Source organism: Ammospiza nelsoni, chromosome 5 (genome assembly GCF_027579445.1).
Source record: "Ammospiza nelsoni isolate bAmmNel1 chromosome 5, bAmmNel1.pri, whole genome shotgun sequence".
Classification (NCBI taxonomy): Eukaryota; Metazoa; Chordata; class Aves; order Passeriformes; family Passerellidae; genus Ammospiza; species Ammospiza nelsoni.
The window spans coordinates 12,643,940-12,666,610 of NC_080637.1; the positions used below are offsets into that span (position 1 = coordinate 12,643,940).

Sequence of the window (22,671 nt, forward strand, 5' to 3'; positions counted from 1 at the left end):
AGATCAATTGACTGAAAGATGTTATTTAACATGGGGAGTGGGACAAGAATAGAGCAATAGTTCCTTGGACTCAGCTAACATTGCATGTTCAGCCTAATCTAATGGCAAGGAATGGATAAAATGGACATTTGGAAAAGACTGGATTTTCCCTTCTTATTATAGAGTGAGATCTCTTATTCCATCCCCTTGGAGAGGCCCATCTTCCCTGAGCTAGACACCAGCCTTGGGAAGGTGGCCTTAGGTGGACAGAGCTAAATCAGAAACACAACATCTGGGTGGGTGTTGCACTTCTCATGCAGGCCAGCTGTGGATAACTTCCAGCAGTTTTGTGTGGGAAAGGACTGCGAGAGGTGTTCATGGCAGGAGGTGAAACAGGTCAGGGATGCTCTTGGACATGGGCAGGCAGCTCTGCAGACTTTTTCTCTCCATGGGGGCTCCTTGGCTTGGTTGGGACATTCCAGTCACTGTTTTTCAAGCCTGGGCTGGGCTGAGCAGGGAATTCTGTCCATGAGGTGTTATGGCTGAGGCCACTCTCAGCTCAGCAAAGGAAGAGACTCCAGGTCTCTGTGTAGGCACCTGTGCTCATGTGACGCAGATTTCCTCTGGAACTTTCCTGGCCCTAAAGTGTTCTTACAGAATTCTGAGAGGTGAGCTTGTTTAATAAGCTGTATAAAAGCATTTAAAAATGTTTGTTTGTAATGATTTTTTTAAATTGTATTTTAAAGATATTGAACAATTTGACATTCATGTTGTTGCAGAAGAAGAACACAAAGTGGTAAGATTAAAAAATCTTTGGGTTTGAGGTTTTTTACTTTAATTAATTTAGCTGAAAGTTTTGAAATTTTTTTTGTCATATGCTTGGGCAACACAAAGTTTATTAAAGCAAGCATTGATTATTATGGCAACCTATGCAGATGACCACAAAGCTGATTGAAAAAATTTACACCTTGTAATCTATGAGGAATTTTTTTATTTTACTGGGTTTGTCATGTATTGCTAAATGCTTCTGTGTGTTAGAAGTTGGGAGTAAACATAGTGTTTATTAATTTTAAAACTATTTTAAATATTTGCAACCATTTAAAATATTTTCAGAGTTGCCTTCCTAACCTTGTCTATTATGAGTCTGTGGGGAGTCAGTAGAGGATTTACTTAAAAAAACAAATGAACTGAAGATGTAAAACTTAGATACAGTCTGAGTACAGTGAGTGTTCCAATCTCTGTTTCCCCTCATCTCTTTTTCTAACATGAGTTTGTCAAAAAATTGTGGATGTTCTTCTTGAAAGACTTATTGTTAATGAGCACTTGTCTAATAATATAATAAAATAATGTCTAATATTGTAAATGATTGTGTCATGAAAGCCAGTGTTTTGTGTTATGGAGCTGAATGTAGTCTTTGAAGGAAAAGTTTAGGACCTGATTTTTGTCCCTTTGTAATCTTTCATGGTTTTCTCAGTTTGTCATGACCCTTCAAGCAGTTGTATTTTATGTGCTAGACTACAGTAGTGGAGTAAAGATTTAAGTATAATCAGAAGACAGATTGATCTGATGTCCTTCTGACAAACAGTTTTGTTTTGGTTGACATGAAATCTCCCTAACTCATGTAAGTGGGCATGTATAAATCCCAACAATTTTCCACAGTTCTAGCCTTTTCTCTACTCCAGCCCTCTCTCTCACATGGCTGAGACTTGGATAGAAATCTCTTTTGGAGCTGACCCATTCCCTTCAGTAGTTAATGTAGCTGATTCTGAACTGACTGTGTTATTTCCCTCCTCTCTGAGGAAGGGTGCCTCTGCTATTCTTTGTTCACTTTGAGCAGTTTAAGTGGTGAATTTCTTGCAAGCAAGGAAGACTGAAAGAAAAGATTTGTTAGTAGGTGTACTCTGAAAACTGTGCTTCTGATCTCTTTAAACTGAGCACCTTGCACACAACAAAGGTGGAATTCATACTGCTGACAAGGAGCCTGTTCCTTCCAACCTCCTTGCTCTTTGTGTGTGTTCTTGCACTGCTTTTCTCTTTAAAGCACAGACTGTGCATAATTGTTGCAAAACTTTATTTGATGGCTTCTAATGTTTTATTCTTTCCCTGTAGGTGATTAAGAAGTCAGGTCAGCTTCCAAGAGCCAGAGTTGCAGATGACCTCGTTTGGGCACAGTGGGATATGATGGAGCAAAGACTCTTCTACATTGTTCCAAAGGTGAGCTGAAAGTCATTCTTGCAGTTTTGTTCCTGCCTGCCTGGTGACAGTGAAGTTTTAAGTGTGTGGAGTAGCAAGTAGGGGTTTGTTTTCATTAGGCTGGTCTTTCTTGTTCTTGCCTTGAATAACCTGAAGCAAAAGCCAAACTTGCTGTAGCTGCTGTTGTGCTTAGTACATTGCAAGAAGACTGGTGGTCTTAATGCTTTCTATAAAAAAGGTGGGCTTGGTAATTTCTTTTTTTTCTTGCTTTAGAAAGGTCTTTTATTCAAAAGTATCTAAATCTATCCAAAACTGCTGTGAGTATAATGCCTCTCTTCTAGGGAGTTCACATCTAGAATGTATTTTGTGTGCAAATTTACTGAGAGACCAAATGAGGACAGGTTCTTGGCAAAAAGCTTTGAAACTCTCAAAAAAACCCAGGGTTTGGGTTTTTTATTTTGTCTGAGCGACTAATTGCTCTTGATGCATTCTCTGTAAATAAAAAAAAAGATTTTTCTTTACTCTTCTTAGCCACGAGAAGAGTGAATGTTAGGAAATAACAGGAAGTGAACTGTGATGGAGAAATGTATTTATGATTTTGTGTCTGAGATACCCATTTTGAACTGACTAAAGCAAGATGCAATTCTTTTTGCCATATAGGTAGATATGGAAAACATTTTTTAACTTTCTAAAATGTGTGAGACGTGTATTGCTGTGCTGAAATGAGAGCCCACGCAATTATATATGATTGGCAGATAATGATCTGGGACAGGAAGGAAGCATGTCACAGTGCTATTGTGAGGGGTTATATGTGGTTTTTAAATTCTTTTGTCCCCTAACTCTGCATAGCTGTTAGCAAAGCAGGTTGAGTGTGAAGAATGGTGCTGAGTATCCAGTCAGTTCTCAGTCTGTATAATATCCTTTCTTACTTACAAAACCCATTCTTTTTAATTCCAGGAATCAAAGAGTACTTTAAGGTGTGTCCAGTTTTATCCTGAGGAAAATTTTAAGTCAATAGTAAGTTCTGAGTATTTTATTATAAATGGTTTACAGTGGGATGTAATTTTGTTTTCCAGGTACTGGTACAGAGATCTTTTGTCTTTTTCATTGTTGAAACTTTTTCAAAGGAAAACTGGAGTTTTTTAGGATTTTTTTGCATGATTTTCTTGTCAAGAATATATCCAGTTAGACTCAGATTTTCCCCACAGTAAGGTAACTTTATTGGAATTACACTTTTTTTGACCTAGAAGGCATTAAGTGACATTCATGACACTGTACTGAACTAATACTCACTTATTGAAAGCAGGCTTAGCAAGTGCACTAGACAAAGAAACCATGTGATTTTCTGTCAGTTTTAAGTGAGACAGGAACATTTATTGCAGCCAAAATACAACAAACAGAACATAAAAATTACAACATGTGATTGTTACTAGACCTTTGGTCCAGTCACTTTTATTTTCTCTTCTAAAAAAGAATCTGTTTTATGGAGGTTTTTGAAGTGACTGTAAGGATTAGAGGAGAATAAATAAACTTGTTAAAATATTGAATCTGGTTAAATGTGACTATGACACATTTTACTGGTTTGAAATGCTACACAAAGTATATTGACCTCTGTAAAGAACAGGTTTGTTTTCCTTTTTGTTTAACAGCTGGAATCACACCTGGATATTGCTGTAAATGACACACAATTAAAGTAAGTTGTTTGTTTTTTTAATGTTTTGGTTTGCTTTCCTTTCAATATACATGGTAACATTTTACAAACCTAAGTAAAATTTGTCCAAACAATATCTTTGGTTGCAGTTGCCTGCATGGCACTGGAACATGAGAATAACATGAAAACTGTGTCCAGACCTCCAGTTCTTACTCTCATCGGGGTCATCTGTAAAAAGTAATTTAATCCTTGACTGCTTCTTAATTTTTGTAAATGACAGTATTTGTCTAAAGAGCTAGCTATAGGTTAAACCTTCTGAGTATGCTGAACCTATTTAAATTAATTTGCTTTAACCTTGGGCAGGTTTTAATGGTGATGTTAAAATATCTGTCAAGGGAAGCTCTGCATTTTTAATTGCTGTTGCAAGTTTTATTGGGCAGTTAAACAAACCAGTAGCACCTTTTTATGGCCTGTGAAGACACTGCCTGTACTCTGTTCTCCTCCAGCATGCTCCTTCCAGCAGCCTGCACTTCCAAAGATGAAGATTTGTCTGATTCTGTGTCTGCCATGCACATGACTGCATCTGAGCTTGTCTCCTGAGGGCTCCCTTTTAACTGAGGGAAAAAACTAGTCAGGATGGTTTAACTCTGTCACAATCGTCATCTGTCTTTACATTCCAAAACAGCCCATTTATTTTTGTGAATAAAAAGGGAGGCCAGAGCTGTCAGGCCAGGTATCAGTAGCTGAAGGTGGTTTAGTTCCACCCTGCCCAGCTGTGGTCTCAGAATGTCTCAGTGCTGTGCATAAGGCTCAGTGTGGTGCTCCTGCCTGTGCAGGTTGTGTCCTCTTACAGTTGGTGCTGAAAGAACACAGCTCTTGTAAGGGCTTCAATGCTGTATTTTACTTTATTTTATTGGTTTTCCAAATTACTGCAGAAGACCAAGGGGAAAATCTCTACAGGATCAAAATACTTCCTGGCAAAAAATACAACCAAACAAAAAGACCACCCAGCCACAACAACAACAAAAAAAAACCAAAGCAGACTGACTACAGTCTTCTGCTGCATGTTTTCCAGGGTAAAAATAAGCCTTGATTTAAAAGATTTAAAAATATGTAAAACCATTGAAACACAAGCAGCATGAGACTGAAAATGTCATGGTATAACAAGTTCCATGTGAGTGTGATTTTGAGCTTTTCTTTTCAAGTATTTCCACTGAAGGTAGTGTCCTTATTACAGATTAAAATGTAGCTTTACAGCCATGGGCTGTACAGTTAGTCTGCAAAACCTCTGAGTTATTAGGTGTCACAAGTACTTGGATTTCCAGTATGTCATGACAACTTGCTTTCACTTCAAAGTATAGGAATGGTTGGACAGTCCAGTAAGTGAATATGAAATTGTCAGGTATGTTCAAAATTGGTGGTCAACAGTGTGCACTCTTGGGATTCCTGTTTCTAACAGGATTGAGCAAATTGGTTAAAGCCCAATTTAACTTGTATTACAGAATATTTGATTATAATTTAATTCGTATATTTTGGTTACATAGTGACTGTTCTGGTGATCTTTTTGTTGTGATAAATCTCTGTGGATGAAGTGATTTACTTAGTGATCTTTATTTGCTCACAGACTTGTGAATTTTGGATATGATTACTGTCAAGATCAAGATGTTGCATCTAAATCTTTGAAAAACCTTCAGGTTTTCACAAGTAAAGCAGGTAATGAATAAATACAAATATGGTAAAAATTACCCCCACTAGTAATTATCATGCAGTGTAATCCTAATTGATTACTGAATTTATTCATAAATTATTGGAAAACACACACAAATAAAAAAATTTATAATGTGAGGGTGAGATTTGTATTCCTTTAGAGCACACTTGGCAGGTAACTGGAAGGAGAGGGAGAAGGCAACTGTGCTTTATTAGTATTAATAAATTTCTTACCTTCTGAAAGCTGCAGTGAAGTTGAGCTGAAGTACCCAGAGTTTTATATATCAACCTACCAACAAGAAAACAGTCACCCAGAAACCTTTTGGTAGCCCAGCTGCAAAGAACTGGTACCAGTAAAATCTCTCAGCCTAAGAACACCTTAGCATTTTCCTGGCAGTTTCAGAGCCCAACAGGTACCAGAACATTGCTGTGTGTTACGTTAAAGCAATCTAATGTTAAAGCTGACCACAATTATGTTAGAAAGTAAACTCAAGGAGGGTTTTGTCTGGGTTTCTGATCTAGCATGTATTTGTGTTACAGAGGGGACATATGTACACAGAGCATGTGCAGTGCAGGCTTTAAGAGCTTCATATTGCTGATAGTGTGTGGTGTTTAGAGGTCCAAGTATGTGATACTAAACTGGCATGTGCTACTCAGGGATTTAGTATATATATGATTCCTTAAACTTAAACCTGAAATGTTTCTTAAACCTTTAGGATTTTGGAGTCTCCCTCCATCCTAACATATGCCATGAGCTTTTTTGGATTAAAAACTGGTCTCAAGAGGTATCTGTTCATCACAGCTGTTTTCAGCCTGTCAATTAGACCATCCAGGCAGGCAGAGATGGTGTCTGTTTGACCTTTGGCTGGTCAGCAGAGCTGTGCAGGGAAGTGTTGCAGGGGAGGCTGTACTTGTCCCTCCCCAGGGCCTGCTGTGCACACAGGGACCTGCTGAGCTGTCTGCCCCTTGCACTGAAATGACCATTACTGCCAATCAAGTGAAGTACAGCTTCCTTACATGGATTTCTTTTCTTACCAAGGCAAACTGCATGCTTATAGAGATTAGAGGGAAGGAATTAGAAGTAAGAGAAAGCCAAGGTTCTATCTTTCAAATGTAGATTAGGCTTTTTCTCTGTTAGCAAGACAATTTCTTATATAAACAGCCAGTCCAATAATAGAAAATATTATTTATTTATATATCTGTTTCCTTTAAAAACCTATACTCCTCTGGGGAGGAGTATATTCAGATTGAAGTACCTCCTTGAGTTTAGGATGAAATTCAGTCATCCTCCAACAAGACTCTTGTTTAGTTACTGTGAAGTAAAATGTTTTTTTCTGTCTGGTGACACACAAAGTCTGTGTGGAACCTTTCTAAAGCAAAAGCAAAAGTGCTTTCCATTGCACTTACTGTAAAACAGATAATTTGACAATTGCACTTAAATGAGATTACTGTACATGGCTTTTCCTTGAATTTTGTTTAAAACTGAGGATTACCTTGCACAACTCATTTTTGGTAACTAACAGTTTGGACCAAGTTATTTTGGTGCTAAAATCATATCTAGTTGTTGAAGAATACTGTAGGTAATAACAGTAAAGGTTCCCTTTTGTGCCTCAGGGTGATTTGCAAAACTGGATTGCAAGTTCTTTGTGGAGCAGACTGTGCCTGCTGTGGTCCTGCTAGCACAGCTCTGATATTAATGCCATATCCCTGCTTGTACCATTCAGACATCCCTGGCAAAGTGGAACTGGCAAAACTTCAAACTGGAATATTCCATACAATTTCCCATTTAATAAAACTCTTATTGTCTCCTGCCAGTCTGAACTCTGAATAAAATCACTTTTCCTTTCTCAAACTTCTGCAGCAGAAAAAGTAGCTCTGTTCCTTACACTCAGCACAGACAAAGTATCTCCAGGTAAAAAACCCCATGTAATTCTTGAATAGCTGAGATCAAGTAGTTTCAGTCTCAGAATTAACTTGGCATGTCCAGAATTCAGTGGTTATTAGATAAACACTGTACTGTTATGTGTTCTCTTAGTGCTTTAGAAATATTTTTCCATTGAATTTGCACAATATTTAAAAAAATGCAGGCAGTAAGAGGTCATAGACACTGGATTCCCATCAGCTAACTATCCCCTGAAATGTAGGCATCTGGACTGTGTTTCTAGAGAGAAATAGGCATCTCCAGAGGATGACTCAATCCGTATTTCTTTGTTTGCTGAATAAGGGTCTAAATGAGAGATGTTTGGATGGCTGAAGTTAAGTGAGGCAAGTCCCTCCTAAGTCAGTACAACTAGACAAAATGCCCTGATGCAATGTTGTATTTGAGTTGTGACATTTGGATGCTTTGTTGGGATGCTGTTACAGCCTTATGTGTTGAGTTTTTGCTTGAACAGAAATGAGGAATTTAGTTAAAGTTTCCTAGGGAAAACCTAATTTCTGCATAGCGTAGGTGACTCTTGTGGTCTCAGTGGGCTGACTTTGTCGAGTGCCAGAGTTGTAACTGCTGTTTGCTGAATAGGAGTAGAATTTAATTTGAAAATTCTGCTTCTTTTCTCTTTCTTCTTTCCTTTCCTTTTCTCTCTCTCTTTCCTTTTTTTTTTTTTTTTTTTTTTTTACCTTTGTGGTCAAGATCTTTTTTCCCTTTTATTTCTGGAAAGATAAGTGTCTATCCAAGTATATCCTCACATGAGTCTTCTCACCTTGCAGCATTCAGCTACAGCTTTTACTGTTTGCAAATGATTTTGAAGTGAGTAGTGTGGAAGACCTGGCTCTGCATACAGTTGCAATTGGCTAATAAGCTTTCCCTGCAGCAGCACAACCCAGCTCTAATTTGCAGAGAGCTCTGCTAAGGGTAGGAAAGGAGTCTGTGATGTATTCTTAGTGTCTGGCTGCCCTGCTGGGATTGCCAGGACTGTGTCAGATGTAACTTTGCTTGGACACCTGTTGGTGTGAGGCTGCCATGTTTCTGTCTGCATTAACAAAGCACCATTTGTTATTTCTGGTTGTTTGTAGCTCACTTTGTTGACACATGGAGCAATATTGTTGAGTTGAAAGATGCACATCCTGTTTATAGTCTGCCATAGCTGCAGTTTCTGTGGTCAGCTTGCACATTGCCCACTGACACTTCAGTCTGAGCACACTCACTTGCCTGTTGTGCAATTTACAGACAGTGTACACAGAAGACTCCAGCATACAAGAAGGAAATTTGCAGTTCTGGAAGGGAGCTGTTGATAATAAAACAGCAATCCAGTGGGTTGCTGGAACTTCTCCAGTCTTCCTCATGAGTCCTGATGCTGCTACTTTAAAAATTATGCATGTTCTGATAGAAGCCAAGGGCTCTGGCAAAATGCCCTGTCTGTTGTCTGAATGACTCAAATATCCAAGCAAAACTGTATCAAACCATATTCAGTCAGCTAAGAATAAGCAGAAAGAAAAATTGCATCTTAAGAAAGCAGTTACCTTCCCCAAAAGGCAGAAACAAGAACTGTCTCAGCCATATCTTATCACAGCTATGGTACAGCCTTGTGGTGTGAAATACCAAGGCATTTAATCAAATAAATTAACTGGGTACCTGTGCTTTATTTGTACTTGTGCTTTTTCCATACTATGCCATTTTCTGCATAACTTGTATACACAGCCTTTTATTTTTTACAGAACAGTACCTGTATTAGTATTACTTTCTTTTCTTCTTTTAAATGATAAATTTCCAATCAAGGTAAAAGGTGAATGGTCATATTTGTGGACAAGCTTTCCCAGCTGTATTGGGATAATGTGATTTGGAGGCTACTTTTAACATGAATGCCAAAGCATCAGAGTAAGGAGATTAAAGTTTTTATGAGAGATGAAAGCAGGGTTACCATCCAGTGGGGTCATAACAGGAGCAATCTGATCTAGAATTATTCTGGGAGTGGGAAACCTTCCTGTATGCAGTACCCTGGCTGAAATAAACTTGCCCCAAGGACTGACTTCTCTCCTAAATAAGGTAATGGCAGTTCTTTGGGCAGGAAAGGGGAGAAGTGGCTGTCACTTCTAGTGTGAGAAAGCTTTGGTAGTGTATTCATGCTGCTGCCAATATAAGATTACTTGAAAAGCAAAGAAATGGTGTTTTATTATGTTGTTGAGCATATCTGACAGCTCCTGAACACAAAATATCTGGATTGAGGCAGTCTGTGGAGAGAAAGGCTTGATCAGTTTTCTGGCTGCAAGCATGATTTCTCCTGGAAAGGGCTAAAATGTACTTCCCATAAAAGAAAGAACTGGCCATGACAGGACCCAGGTTTCCATTGTGCCAGATTGCCTCCTCTGTTCTTTCTTGATTTTGTTTCATTAGGTAAATGATGATTAGAGTCCATAATAGATACTCCTGTAATCCTTATCTTTTTTGAGAGATTATTTTTAGTTTCTAATTTGAAACAGTCTTGATTTGGTTTTATGCAGTATAAAGATGTCTTGATGTTCAGCTGGACAAGTGAATTTTCTTTCTCTATTTTGTCTTTTTAGGAGGCTTGTGTGTGTGTTGTAGTCTAGTCTCTGATATTCCTCATGAGATCATATACTCCATATATTTTCTACATAAAGGTAAGACTAACTTGGTAACTTACTGTGCTTTATTTTGGAGAATGTCAGTGTGCTAAAAGAGTCAGAGAATGCCTTTCAAAACAAATAACTACCAAAGTCTGCAGACAATAAGCTACTGTGGCTGCTGTTTCAAGACAGCAGCTGCCTTTAGCTGCCTTTAGCTTTGGCTTTCCTGCTGTAGGGTTCCTGCCTGATGCTGAGTGAGTAGCTTCAAACCAGTGGCCTTGTAAATGGTTATTAATTTGCTCCCTTTTTCTAGCCAGACTTTCCGGCATGCTGAGCACAGACATCAATGAAATCTGTGGGAGCTTGCAGGTGTGTTGTACTTATGCCATAAGGCATTTGTATGGGAAATAGAGCCAACAGCTCTTAGCTTGAATGTCTGTTTAGAATTCCAGTTCAATGTGTCATTTTCACAGCAAGAGGTGCAACACCCACTGATTCTAAGAATAGTCGCTGTGTAAGTGGTGCTGGAGCTCTTAAAGTTAAGACCTTTGTTTGAAAATAATAAAGGGCATTGTTTTATTCCAATCAGAATAAAAATTCTCATTAAGATTTTCTTATTTGATACATGGACAGAGAGGCAAATTATTTCTCAACTGAGAAGCTGCATAGTATGGAGTAACTGTGTTCAAGTGCACACTGTGTCTGTGTTCTACCTTAACTGTTTGCTTTCTTGTGTCACGATGCTTCTCATAGGTCAGGGCTGCACATACAACTTGCTTTGCTGCTGGAATATTGTGGGATTGAGTGAACTACCTTTGTCTGTTCTTGAAGGCATTAACAAATTGGGAAAAGTCCTTTTTGGGTGTGACACACAGTGCACTGCCCTGCTGTGAAGGGCTGATATTCCCAGCCACACCTGACATGTAGCCAATGAGTTTTTGGATTGCTGGAAGCCAACCATGGCCCTTGCACATCCTGATCTGTACTAGGAAGAAACTGAGGATAAATATGGTGACATTTCCTAGCTAAATCTGAAATCACCTCTGTGGAATGGAGTTGTTTGGTGCAGAGCTGTTTGTGGGTTCATGTAAGATTCATCAGTTGTACAAGAGAATTTTAATAATGGTCCTGCAGCGACCCACAGAAGCAGTGGTATATTGGGTCCATTACTCACATTTTGGAGGCCATAAGCCATATTTTGAAGACATTTAAGTAGTTCAGTTTATTCTGCAGCCTCTGTAATCTTGGCTGGAAGCTTCCCACCCCTGTTAAAGCAGTCACTGCAGCATAAACAGAGAAGTCACGATGTTGCAGTTGAATTCTGCAGTGCTGGTTTTAGCTTGCATGTGCTCATGCTGGCAAGTGACAGAGTGGTGATGGGGAGTATACTGACTCACTGCAAGCTAACTTCAGCCAGTATTTTGTATGAAAAACTCTATCTTTTGACACCTCTGCCTCTGTAGTGTTGCTGTTGGTGATTTTTCTCTTGGTGGTCCTGTAAACTGTGGATCTTATCTTGAATTTCCATGCATTATTGAGTAGGATCCTGGTCATGACACCATTAGTTACTAGAATCTTCAGCTTTTCCCAGAGAAAATTTGAGGGCATTGTGTCATTCTTACTGAGTGCCAGAAGTGTGGTAGAAATCTAGATTAAAACAACAGCTGTGCTGTTGCAAAGCCCATGCAAACACAGCAGGTCTGAAATTGGCCTTTGTATAAACTGAGCTGAACTAAATTAGAGCAATAGGGCATGCAGATAAACAAAGTGGAAATTCTTTAAAGCAATTGAAAGATCACCAAAATGTGAAACACAGCTATATAAAGGATTTGTGTTTGGGTTTTTCTGGGAGAAAGGTATTTATTACCCCAGAGCACAAGCTTGCTCTGGGATGGAGTGCTTCTCTAAACACAAATGTAGGCTGGGCCTACATGGGTAGTTTTCACACACTAAAGAACTGCATTGTGTAGGTGCCAGTCTACTAAGTGTGCAGGAACTCGTTCAGGATGGATTAAATCTGTCTGTGCAGACAACCCCATAAAGCAGTCTGAAAGATCCCTGTTTGGGTCTATGGGAACTGCAGAAGTTTCTAGCTATGAAGTCGTAGGTGGATTGTAACAAATGGTGTTTATTGTTTGAGGTTTTTAAAATGTTCTTTTTTTCCCTTCAGGTTACAACAAAACTTTTACAGTTTCTCTAGAAAGAGCAGAATCTCATCAATTGAAGGAAGTGGCTTTTATGAATCTTGGTAGGTTACTTGTGTTACTTTCCTGTGTGACTGCCATTCTCTGTGTAGTAGGGAGACAAATGGCTAACTCTTCTCTGGGAGGAAAGGAATTTTTTTTTACCTTGGCTTTAGGGAGCAGTGTTATTTTGCTGCTTTTCTTCTGCTTGCCTTTTGTATTTGGCATTTGATATTGCAATGCCTCACTGTTAGTAAGCAGCTTCCTCTGAAATTGCCTCAAAATCTGTGCTGGACATCAGCTGCTGAGTTCTTGAGTATCTCAAGTTTCTTGAATCCTACCCTGGAAACCCAAATGTACTGCTAGTGTTTCCTGTGTTAATACAGCAGCAGCTTTTAATTAACTTCTTTTGTATTTCCTAGATATAATCAATTCTTCACAGAGAAGTGGGCCAAGTTGAGAATCATGTGAAAGAGCCTCTTAAAGCAAATAAGTGATCAAGTGCTAAATTGACCGCTGTTCTTTCTTTAAATAGACTATTATGTGGCTGCTTATTTGCCTGGCCAGTTCCTGCACCTCCTGAACATTCAACATCCTGACATGCTGTGCTATAGTTTGTTTCTGACAGGTATAGTAAAACTGCTTTAAGTAATTTAATTGTTGTTGTGGAAACTTGTTCATATCTCTTTACATGAAAGTTGTGTTTCTCAATGTTTCCTTATTGCATAGTGTTCTGACAAAGGAAGGATACTCAAAAAATGACATTTTTGCTACTTTCCATTTTAGAAAGAGAAGCTGAACTGGCATTTCATACTTTATGTATTTCATACTTCTTGCTTGTTATGAAATGGAAGAAGACCTTTCACTGAATTTGAAATTCTCTTCCTTGGTTTCACAGTTTCCCTTCCCCCAACTTTGCCCATGTTCTTGGTCCTCCACTGTTTTCAAATTTCACATGAGATGTAAATTTGATTTTACATTTCCTTCCTCCAATTGAGTTGCTCTAAATGTGTGTGTTTGGAGGGTGTGGGGAAAGGAAATCTGTGTTTCCTTCACCTGATCAGGCTGATGCAATTTAATTTAGAGTCTCATCTGAGATCCGTGTTACTTCATTTCCAACGCATTTCCAACAAACACGTCCTTGTGGGAAGTGGTTTATTTTTGGAAGTGGGGTGCCTTTGTTTGAAAACAGAAATCTGTTGTTCTGATTGGGTGAAGGGGACATAAATTGTGGAAACTGGTGCAGGGGCAGCATCATAGGAAGCTAATACCTGTTTTGTATGTGTAATGAAATACTGTCCTGCTAAAAATGAGTGGAAAGCATCACTGCTGGATGGTGGGCCTGATTTCTCTGATGCAAGGCTCTGAAATACAGTACCTGTATGGTACCATGGTGGTGAACACTGGTACATAAATAAAATGGTTTTGGTCTGAGGCTTCAGGAATAATTGTAGAGCAGAACCTGCCTGTTCTGGCCATTTGGATTGATGGCAAGAGATCCACCAGTAGAAATTTGTATCATGAGTCTGTATGTGAGCACTTCTGATCTGCACAAGCTGTAGCAATAGGTGCTAATTGTAGTGTTGAACTTGTGCTACTGTCCTTGTGCTCTGCTCTGTTCTATCACATGTACTCTGATTTGCCTTGGAGCAGCATTGTGAGCCTGAAATCTCTACACTTCTCTGTGTCAGCAATAGGGAAGGAGAGAACTGAGTATGGACTGTGCTCCTTATCTACTTTCTTTATGGAGCCAGCACCATTCCTACTCCTCTTCAGTATACTACCAGGCAGGTAGTGCAAGAGGCAGACTCTTTCTTATTGCTGGGGGCCTAGGAATCTTAAGAGAAACACACTGGTAGCAGGCAGATTTTATGTTCTTACTCTTTTTTGTTCTCAAACCAATGTTCTCCAGGTGAGGATGCAAGAATTGACACGTTACAAAACTGTTCCATCCGGTGCCCATGGGTGTCAGCAGCCCTGGACTGCAGTGCAGGAAGTCTGTACCATGTGAGCATCAGTGACAGTGCCTTGCTGCAGCTCCTACACAAGAGCAAACGAGACTGTGAGAGATTGGCAGCTCTGCATTGTGCCCTGCTCTACTTCCAACACACAGAAGATTTGGAAATGCAGGTGGGAAAAGAGCTTCCTCTAAATTTTTTTCCAGTGACTGGCGTCTTATACAAAGCAGTAGCAGGGCATGAATGGCATCAGCCAAAGAGAGGTCCTGATTCACCTGGCAGTGCCAAGAGGCTCATCAGCTGGGCTGCCCTAAGCCCTGATCAGCCCAGGCTGTCCTGAAAAGATCTGTGTTACTATCACTACTCCATGCAAAGTGTTAACTACCATAACCAGATTTTCTGTTCTCTCTTACAACACGTGATTAAACAGAGAGATGTGACAAGCTCCCTGTTCTCATTCTGACAGATTATTCAATGGATTTCTGAGAACCTGTCAACATGTCATTCTTTTGACCCCATTCAAGAATTTATCATTGGTAGGTACTTCTTTTCTTGCATTCTGAGTTTTTCTGCATACTCCAGTTGACACTAAGGAGAGGCCATGGCAGTACAAAACTGACTCTTATTTCTGAACTTTTTGGTTACGATTTGTGTTAACTAACCTGCAGTTTGTGCATTAAGAGACAGTCAGTATCTGTAGTTTAGAAGATACATAGACATCTCAAATCAGATTGGCAGTAAAGCTTTTCAAATGCATTTTTCTGTCTAATGGAACAAATGGATTTATCATTATTTTAGGTCTCTGGAGATTCTCCTTAGCTTCATTCTCCTCCAGCTCTAGCCCAAACCAGTTTTTTCAAACGGATTTGGCTTATCATGATACTCTCTTCTAATAGGTAGTTTCTCAGTCTAGCCAGTGCAGAGTCTTTGCACAAAGGACCCCTGCAGTGCTGAGCTGTAGCCAAGCAGCTGACCCAGCCCTGCAGCCATCTGGACTTCTCTTCCTCCTTTTGTGCACAGAATGGGACCAGTTCCACAATGGAGGAAGCTGTTTCAGAGACAGCAGCAGGATTTGTCCCTAAAAAAGTGTCAGATAAGCAACAGTGAAGTGTAGTCTTGTTAACTGATAGTTTATACAATCTTGCCCTTATAAATCTTTTCACATTACATTCAGCCTCCCTGTACTGCAGACTGTGTCCAGAAACTGAGAACCTGGATAAACTCCTGCCCTACACATCACTGCAGGACTGGATTGGGGTAACATAACAGCTGGTACTTTAATTAATAGCTAGAGGGTCTGGGTTTTTATCCCTTAGTACAGCCTATAGCTTGTGTGTCTTACCTTTTCATAGATATGCTACAAATTGATACCTTTATGCCTGTTCTTTATGCCTGTTTTAGTTTGCCAAGTCTTACCCTTGGTGGTGTTTTCCATGAGGCAATTTTTTGTCAACAAATAAAAGCATTTGCAAAACCAAGAACAGTTATTATAATTGAATGAATGGTTAAATATCTCAGTTTTCATAATGAAGTATTAATTTATTCCTTATCACATGAGGTTTATAGTGAATACAGAATACATTTAACCAGCAAAATCATGCACTTATTTCCAGGACAAACAGAATCTGTAGAGTTAAAATTTACAAGTAAGCTTGAAGAAGTAAAATAACTTCAAGCAAGACTTTACAGTTAGAGCAAATAGTGTCTTAATTTCTCTGCAGTGACACTGTTCTAATATATTGTTTTTCTTAAAAATAAGGGCACAGTTTTGGCTAGCTAGCTAGTTTCCTGGAGGAAATGGGTGATGGAGATTAGATGCCCCATGTTCTATGCTAAATTGTAAGACTATAAATATTTTTTCTGTATTTATAGGCTGTCCCTGGAGTAATATGTGCCACAGACATTATTTCTCTGCCTGTGTTAGAGGTAAGTTCTGGTATAAAACCACATTTGTATTTGCAGATTTGTAGCTGCTTTTTTTGTGGGTTGGGGGTGTGCTAAATATTAATGCAGCAGTATCCCTACAGACCTACCCAAAAATAGATATGAACAGAAAATTGCCCTGTTGGAAATGATTTATGCATTTACTAAAATATCAGTTAATCAGACTCAAAGATGGTGGGGTTTTTTTTCCCTTTCTGAAGACACCTTTATTCAGCAGGGAGGATTATCCACAAATTAATTCTTGTTAATCAGATTGATACTGCTTCACTTTATGACTTTGGTAGCAGAAGGCAGAGGTGGTATAACAGACCAGTAGGATTTCTACACATGCCCACTTTGAGGGCTATTTCATTGTGCTGCCATTGGTGTGGATGACTTGTGACCCTCTTACTTTGTTTTGTCCCTCTTACTTTGATTGCACTGATGTCAGGCTTTGGCTACTCAATCTAGACAAATTGCTGCACAGCCTGGAAAGGGCAGTGCAGTATGGGGAGAGCAGGATAGGTTGTTTGGGTAGGAAATTGTACTTGCCATTGCAAACAGCATGAATGATTCTTCCTGTCTTCCCATTCCACTCCCTCAGCTCCAGTTTGGAGAAATTCTTGAAATTTTCCTAAGCGCTCCCCTACAAAACCTGAAACAGAATTTTTATAAGCAGTTTATTGTGGAGAACTAACTGGAAGAATGTGGAGTTTAGACACATAGGATTAGACTCTGGATACCTGACAATGTTGTTCCATGTAGCTCTTTAAAGATGTGTTTATAATTAGTCATAAAGCATCACTGTTCACAAAACCTTTTAAAAATCAGTGAAATTGCCACTGCTCTCTCACTCTGCAGCAGTCAGTGCATCACAGCTGTGCTGCACACATTCCTAGGGTTGCTGTCAGGGAATAGGGCTTTGCATGGCTTTGCTTGGAAAGGCTGCCCTGAGAACTGGGACACCTGGGAAAATCAGATCTTGAGAAAATTTGTGTGCAGATAATCCCTGTAATTCACTGAGGTCAAGTTAGCAGGACTTTAATTTGTCTGAGATTGAACCTCCAGCCCCTGGGGGCACATGCCTTTAGCAGCTATACTTCCTGATTGTGGAACTAATTTCCTATTTCTGTCTGAAACATAAACAGATTGAAAAGGTCAGAGTTGAGCTAAAGACAAATATTTCCTGCTACTTTTGATGGCAAATTGCTGTGACTCTTGCATGAGGACAAAGATGCACAGGGTAAGATTTAATGCTCTGGACGTTTTGTACCACACCAGTGTCACAAACTCACCACAGCCTGAGTTCAAGTGGTCAGTTGGTGTTTCAGTTGGTGCATGTTGGCATCAGGAGTCAGGCCCTGGTGACAGACCTGGTTCTACAAGTAGTATTTCTGTTCCAGAGATTTTATGGCATTTCAGAGGAAAAAACGGTTAATTGCTACTCTGAGAACTTTTTGGAGTTCTCAAGCCCATGACAGCTTTTGGGAGGTCTATGTCCATATTCACATTAAAAAATTGTTCTGTTTGGGTATCAGTTGTTTTTATCACTAAATTCTTGTTCATTAAGGTATACTGAGAAAGGGGGAACAGTTAGTCCAATTGTCCAAAAGCTCTATATAAGGATTGCAGTTAAAAAGTCTAATTTCCCCCCCTTTTTAAGCACAAACCAAACTTATTTGCAGGGTGCAAATAAGTTCAGCTGGAAAGGGAGAAGGCAGGAGGAAGAAGGGAAATAAAGAAAATAGGAGGAGGTCCAGGGGAAGAGTGGAAATTTATAGTGTAAGAAATTGTCAGAGCAGCAGGAAAGAGTTTCTTCCCTGTGCTGTGCTGAGCCCCTGGGGCTTTACAACTCTCTGAATGCCATCCCTGCTGGGGAGACACTGCACTACAGTCCAGAGAGACATGGGCCTCTTGAAGGGAACTGTCACCCCACATCTTTTCCAAGGGGTGTAGCAGAGAGCTCTCTATCTTCAGTTGAAAACCCACTGCTTATGAAAGGCTTCAAGGGAGCTTTTTGTGTATTGCAAACTGGTGAGGCCTTGCTTTGACTTCTGGTAATACAATGTCTTTTAAGTGTCATGCTTAGGTGTTAATTCTTGACTCTCTAGAAATGTCTCCCAAATAAACACCTAAGATGAAGAAGCCTTCTCTTTTTAGTCCTTGCCCTGGTGATCCTCTAGAAATAATAGATTTAATTGAAAAATTCCTTTACTTTAAACTTTTGACTTTTTAATGAGGTTTGATACAATGAAGTTTTTGGGGATTAAAAGGACAACACTCAAGCCTACCACTTCCTGTTTGAGATGTCTTATATGAAAGAAAATTGCTGTCTTGCCTTCCCCCTGCCACATATCCAAGTCCAGTGTGGCCTGAACAGTTCTGCAGTGGTGGTGCTGTTGCAAGGACTGGTCACTAGATGATACCCTTATGCTGTATTTAACATTCCTCTGATTTCATATGGGGAACATTTAGGCAACATTCTGCAGTTGTAGGTTGCAGATCTCATGAGTGAACATATGGTGCCATATGTGATCCTACTTTGCAGCTGCTAAGTATAACTAATATGAAGCAAAACCCAAGATTTATTGTCTGTGCTGCAGCTACAATAATAAAGTGACAATAGGCACTGGCAGCAAGAGGAAAGTGGCTGGCAGGATTGAGTCTTTGAAATTTATTTTCCTTGACAAATTATAGTTTATAGTAGGAAGTCCTTTTGAGTTTCTTCCTTTTGAGGTTTTCTTTTAAGGTTATTGTTTTTGTAGGATAGTTGAGAGGAGAGAGCAAAATCCAGTGCAAGTGGAGGAATACTGTGAATTCAAAGCTCTCTTTATTCAAATATTGTTACTGTAGTGTCTGTGTTGGGAGATTATGTATGTTTAGAGGGGCAAGAACAGCTCATACCATCTCTTGTTTTTTAACTGTCAAAAAGAACTGCCTTAATCTCATCTCTTCCTCAGCAATGCCCCCCATTGCATCTTACCCCCCTTATAAACAGCAGCTTCAAATTTTTATACCCAGTCCGAGAACTAGCTCAGGAAACTGGTGTGTTTTTGTTTAGATTTTGATCCTCCTGTCTGTTCACAGCTGAGTTTAGATTAATTTTAGCATTAGAGTAAAATGCTTTGGAATTGCTATGGAAATTTTTGGATTTGTTTCTTTTCTGGGATGAAGCACTGTTACTTGGGGTTGATAAATGGATGTTTGCAATCTAAGTCTTAATGCAGCTGTCATGGCCATGGTGGTATTCCTCTATGTGGAACTGCTAGAAACCTCAAATGGGATTTATTTGACCAAATGTAAACATTTACATCTAAGTTAGTAGCCTAAGGCCCTTTTTACAGTCAGAGGAAGTCTAGACAATATGCCCAGTGTAGTCTGTGGTGCAGTTCTTCCCATCTCAAACATGTAAATAGGTCAGATGAATTGTGACCCAGAAATAGTTGTTCCTTCCCAGGCACAAAATCTTGACCTCAAGTCAAATAAGTGCCACCACTGCCATTCCATCAAGAGAAATTAGTTTTGATGCTTTGGTTTAATTTTTTTCACTTAGATTGTTTTTACACTAATCACATCTTTGCAGTCATTTAGTGGGAGGGTGATGAGGTATTTCTTTAAGAGGACAGCCTATATTCATGCTTCCTCTGCAACACTTTGCAGTTCCAAAACTCCAAAGGCTTCTGGGAGAAACTCAACTCCAACCTGGAGAGTGTGAAGTATGCAGAGCCACACTTGCACTACCACAGTAAGGTGCTCAGGAGGGAATGGTGCAACCTTTCAGAAGAGGTGAGTGAGAGGCCCTGGAACTCCTCAGAGCTGCCTCTGAAATGGGGATTCAAAGTCAATCATGGATGAACTGGCTTTTTTATTTTGAAGATAAATAAATGGGAATCTGATTATCAAAAGTGCTAAGACTTGCAGTCATTTCATCTAAGGTGATTGCCTCTAAGTTTTTTTCTCTTAAAATAATGCAAGAAATGAAAGAAAAGCAGAGCTTATTTTGTATTGTCGTGAGGTTTACATGTGTGTGAGTGTGTGAGAGCACAGGCACTTGGAAGATGGTGTGAGGCCCCACTTTGTTCTGTTTCCATTCCAAGAGAAAACCAAATTAATTTTTGATCTTCATTCTGTCAGGGAGTATTTTATTTGGTCTTCTGTTTTGTTCATTTTGGGAATTTTGTTTGTTTACAAACCAGAGAGAGGAGAGAAGAACCACAGCATATTTGAGGAATATTTTTGAAAATGCCAAAAAGTACGTACTGGTTTATATTATATTTACCCCTTCTTATTTTGCACAAATATGTTGGAGGAATTAATGTGCTATTTAATTAGTTGTTTAGGTATCTGATTAAAAGATACCTTTTTTATCTTTAAAGAAGATTATCCTGATGAAAATCAGTTATTGGAATCCTTGTAATCACTACAGCATGATCTGAAATACAGGTCTGTAGAGCTAGGGAATTGATGGTAGATGTGAAGTCATTCTCATACGACCTAGACAGATAGAATTTTTTAAAGCTATATAGTATTTTTACTACATTTAGTCACGTGTACTGTTCTCAGATGTCTTTAGCTGTCTTTGAAAGATCAAAGGCTCATTTGAGTTTTTAGTGATGTTATGAAAGCCTTTAGAGTATTGCATATGAAACACACTGATTTTGGTTTCAAACCCCAGGGTGCTTTCTCATCTGGACACTTGGGACTCTGGTAAGTGAAACCTTTCTTGATGTAAGATTTAGGTTTATTAGAATGTTTCCATCCAGCTGTTGTTTGCTAAAAATGAGTTGCTATGTGTGTTTTCAGCTCAGAAGAGTTTGAGGTTTTAAGATGAGAAGAAAACTTTCATGTACTGACCAGGAAATGCTTGAAAATAAAGTCCTTAGTTCATATTGGATCTAACAACATAAGCAGTAAAATGTGGTCTGCTAAAGAATATCTTCAGGATTTTTCTTGTGGAGCAGAGTATCAATGACACCATGTTACTGTTGAGTTTTGTCCACCTGTAGCTGCCTTTGCAAGATCAGAACTTGTGCAGGAGATTAGGCTGGTTAAAAAACATGGTATAGAGAGAGCAGGTGTAATGAATTTCTTTAGGCCAGAAACACTTGAGATTTTTTGATGCTCAGTTCCTCTGTCACAAATAAGTAAAACTGAATTTAGTGGTGTATTATGTTCCTGCTGTTCACACATCAGTGCCTTCTACGTGCCCTGCCATGTGTGCTGTGACATGAAGCTCATGTGAGTGCTGCTTGGTCCTTTTATTACCAAGAATTCTCAGTGTACTCATTCCCAGCCCCTGACAGCAGTCATCTGTGTCACTGCTGCTTACTGCAATGGGCTCTGACTTTGAGAGACTTTGTATCAACTTTGTGAACCTCAGCTTTGTGTTTTCAAAGGTGCTTATTAAGAAGTCAGATGTTTAAATGTTACTAGATAATTTCTAAATAGCTTCTATCCAGTAACAAGCATCTTTGTAGTGTTTCCCTGTAGATTTGTCCCTGAGTCCTTTAAAATCAGCAGCACAGGTCTTTGTGCTGCTAAGTGGTGGTGTAAATATATTTGAAGGTGGGCAAAAATAGGAAAATTTTGAAAGAGTTCAGCACTTGGTTCCATAAAATCTTGAGCTGGTTTTATCTGTATCAGGAAATAGAGGATTGGTTTTCTTCCTTTGTTTTAGTAGAAGCACTGAGTAGGAAATACAGGTTATGAATTTCAGCAGACTCTGTGATCTCCTTCCATTTAGTTAGAGAAGTTGTGTTCTTTTCATAGTGGTCTACAAATCTGAGTACCAGAAGCAGACAGAGCATGGGAGAGAATCAGTGGGAGGTGATTCCCTGAACAATTTACTTTCTGTCTGGCCATTTTCTTGGAAAACCCACACAGCTGCTGGAGTTTGTTTGTAAATGACAAGATCTAAGTAGCACATCAGCACTGGTGTTACCAGAACGTTCTCTCTGCCTTTTTGCTCACTTGAGTCACCACTCTGTGATAACTCTTACTTAAATATCAAAGAGAAGAAGAAGTGAATGGCAGACAAAGGGTTATTTTCCATTTCTGTATCCTCCTATTCAGTCCATAGTTCTTCAGTGTCTTAGTTCTGTATCAGAGTAGGTCAAACCACAGCTTCTGTTTGCTTGTCTGCTCCTAAGTCCTTTTGAAGCTGGTGGAATGCTTGTGCTATTTCTGTAGTGCCATGTCCTTGACTGATTGTTGCTCTGTTTGTTCCAGGGGCAAGGCTGGTCCCTCTCTTTGAGGAGGAGGATTATCAGCAGCAGCTGCTCATGGGACTGGTATGTTGTGCTGCTGTCAGTGTGCACTAGAGGACGCACAGGCTCCACAGATGTGTCAGGAGGGACCTTCCAAGTCCCAGTGCTGAGTGGAAGCTCACTCAGGGTAGCTATGGGGCAAACATGGCATTTCCTAAGTTTTAGAGTTCATCTAAAATATCATGATAATATCATCATAATTATATTATCTTATCAGGTCGTTGTAAGGCATAGGGGAAAAACAGGAATAGAAAGCTGATTTGTCAAAGTGCTTTTTCCCAATATAA

At 39.4% G+C, this 22,671-nt stretch overlaps 1 protein-coding gene across 1 annotated transcript in view; it reads left to right on the plus strand.

Annotated features, from left to right (window-relative positions):
• The window catches only part of GSAP (gamma-secretase activating protein), a 44,990-nt gene that overhangs the window by 8,790 nt on the left and 13,529 nt on the right, over nt 1-22,671 (plus strand). Inside the window, exons 8-23 of the mRNA XM_059473230.1 lie at nt 726-775; nt 2,089-2,193; nt 3,130-3,189; nt 3,822-3,865; nt 5,448-5,536; nt 10,031-10,108; nt 12,225-12,302; nt 12,773-12,865; nt 14,150-14,367; nt 14,662-14,731; nt 15,370-15,452; nt 16,068-16,121; nt 19,779-19,904; nt 20,315-20,370; nt 20,794-20,825; nt 22,347-22,408. Coding sequence (XP_059329213.1) covers nt 726-775; nt 2,089-2,193; nt 3,130-3,189; nt 3,822-3,865; nt 5,448-5,536; nt 10,031-10,108; nt 12,225-12,302; nt 12,773-12,865; nt 14,150-14,367; nt 14,662-14,731; nt 15,370-15,452; nt 16,068-16,121; nt 19,779-19,904; nt 20,315-20,370; nt 20,794-20,825; nt 22,347-22,408 — 1,298 coding nt within the window. The remainder of the gene's footprint in view (nt 1-725; nt 776-2,088; nt 2,194-3,129; nt 3,190-3,821; nt 3,866-5,447; nt 5,537-10,030; nt 10,109-12,224; nt 12,303-12,772; nt 12,866-14,149; nt 14,368-14,661; nt 14,732-15,369; nt 15,453-16,067; nt 16,122-19,778; nt 19,905-20,314; nt 20,371-20,793; nt 20,826-22,346; nt 22,409-22,671) is intronic.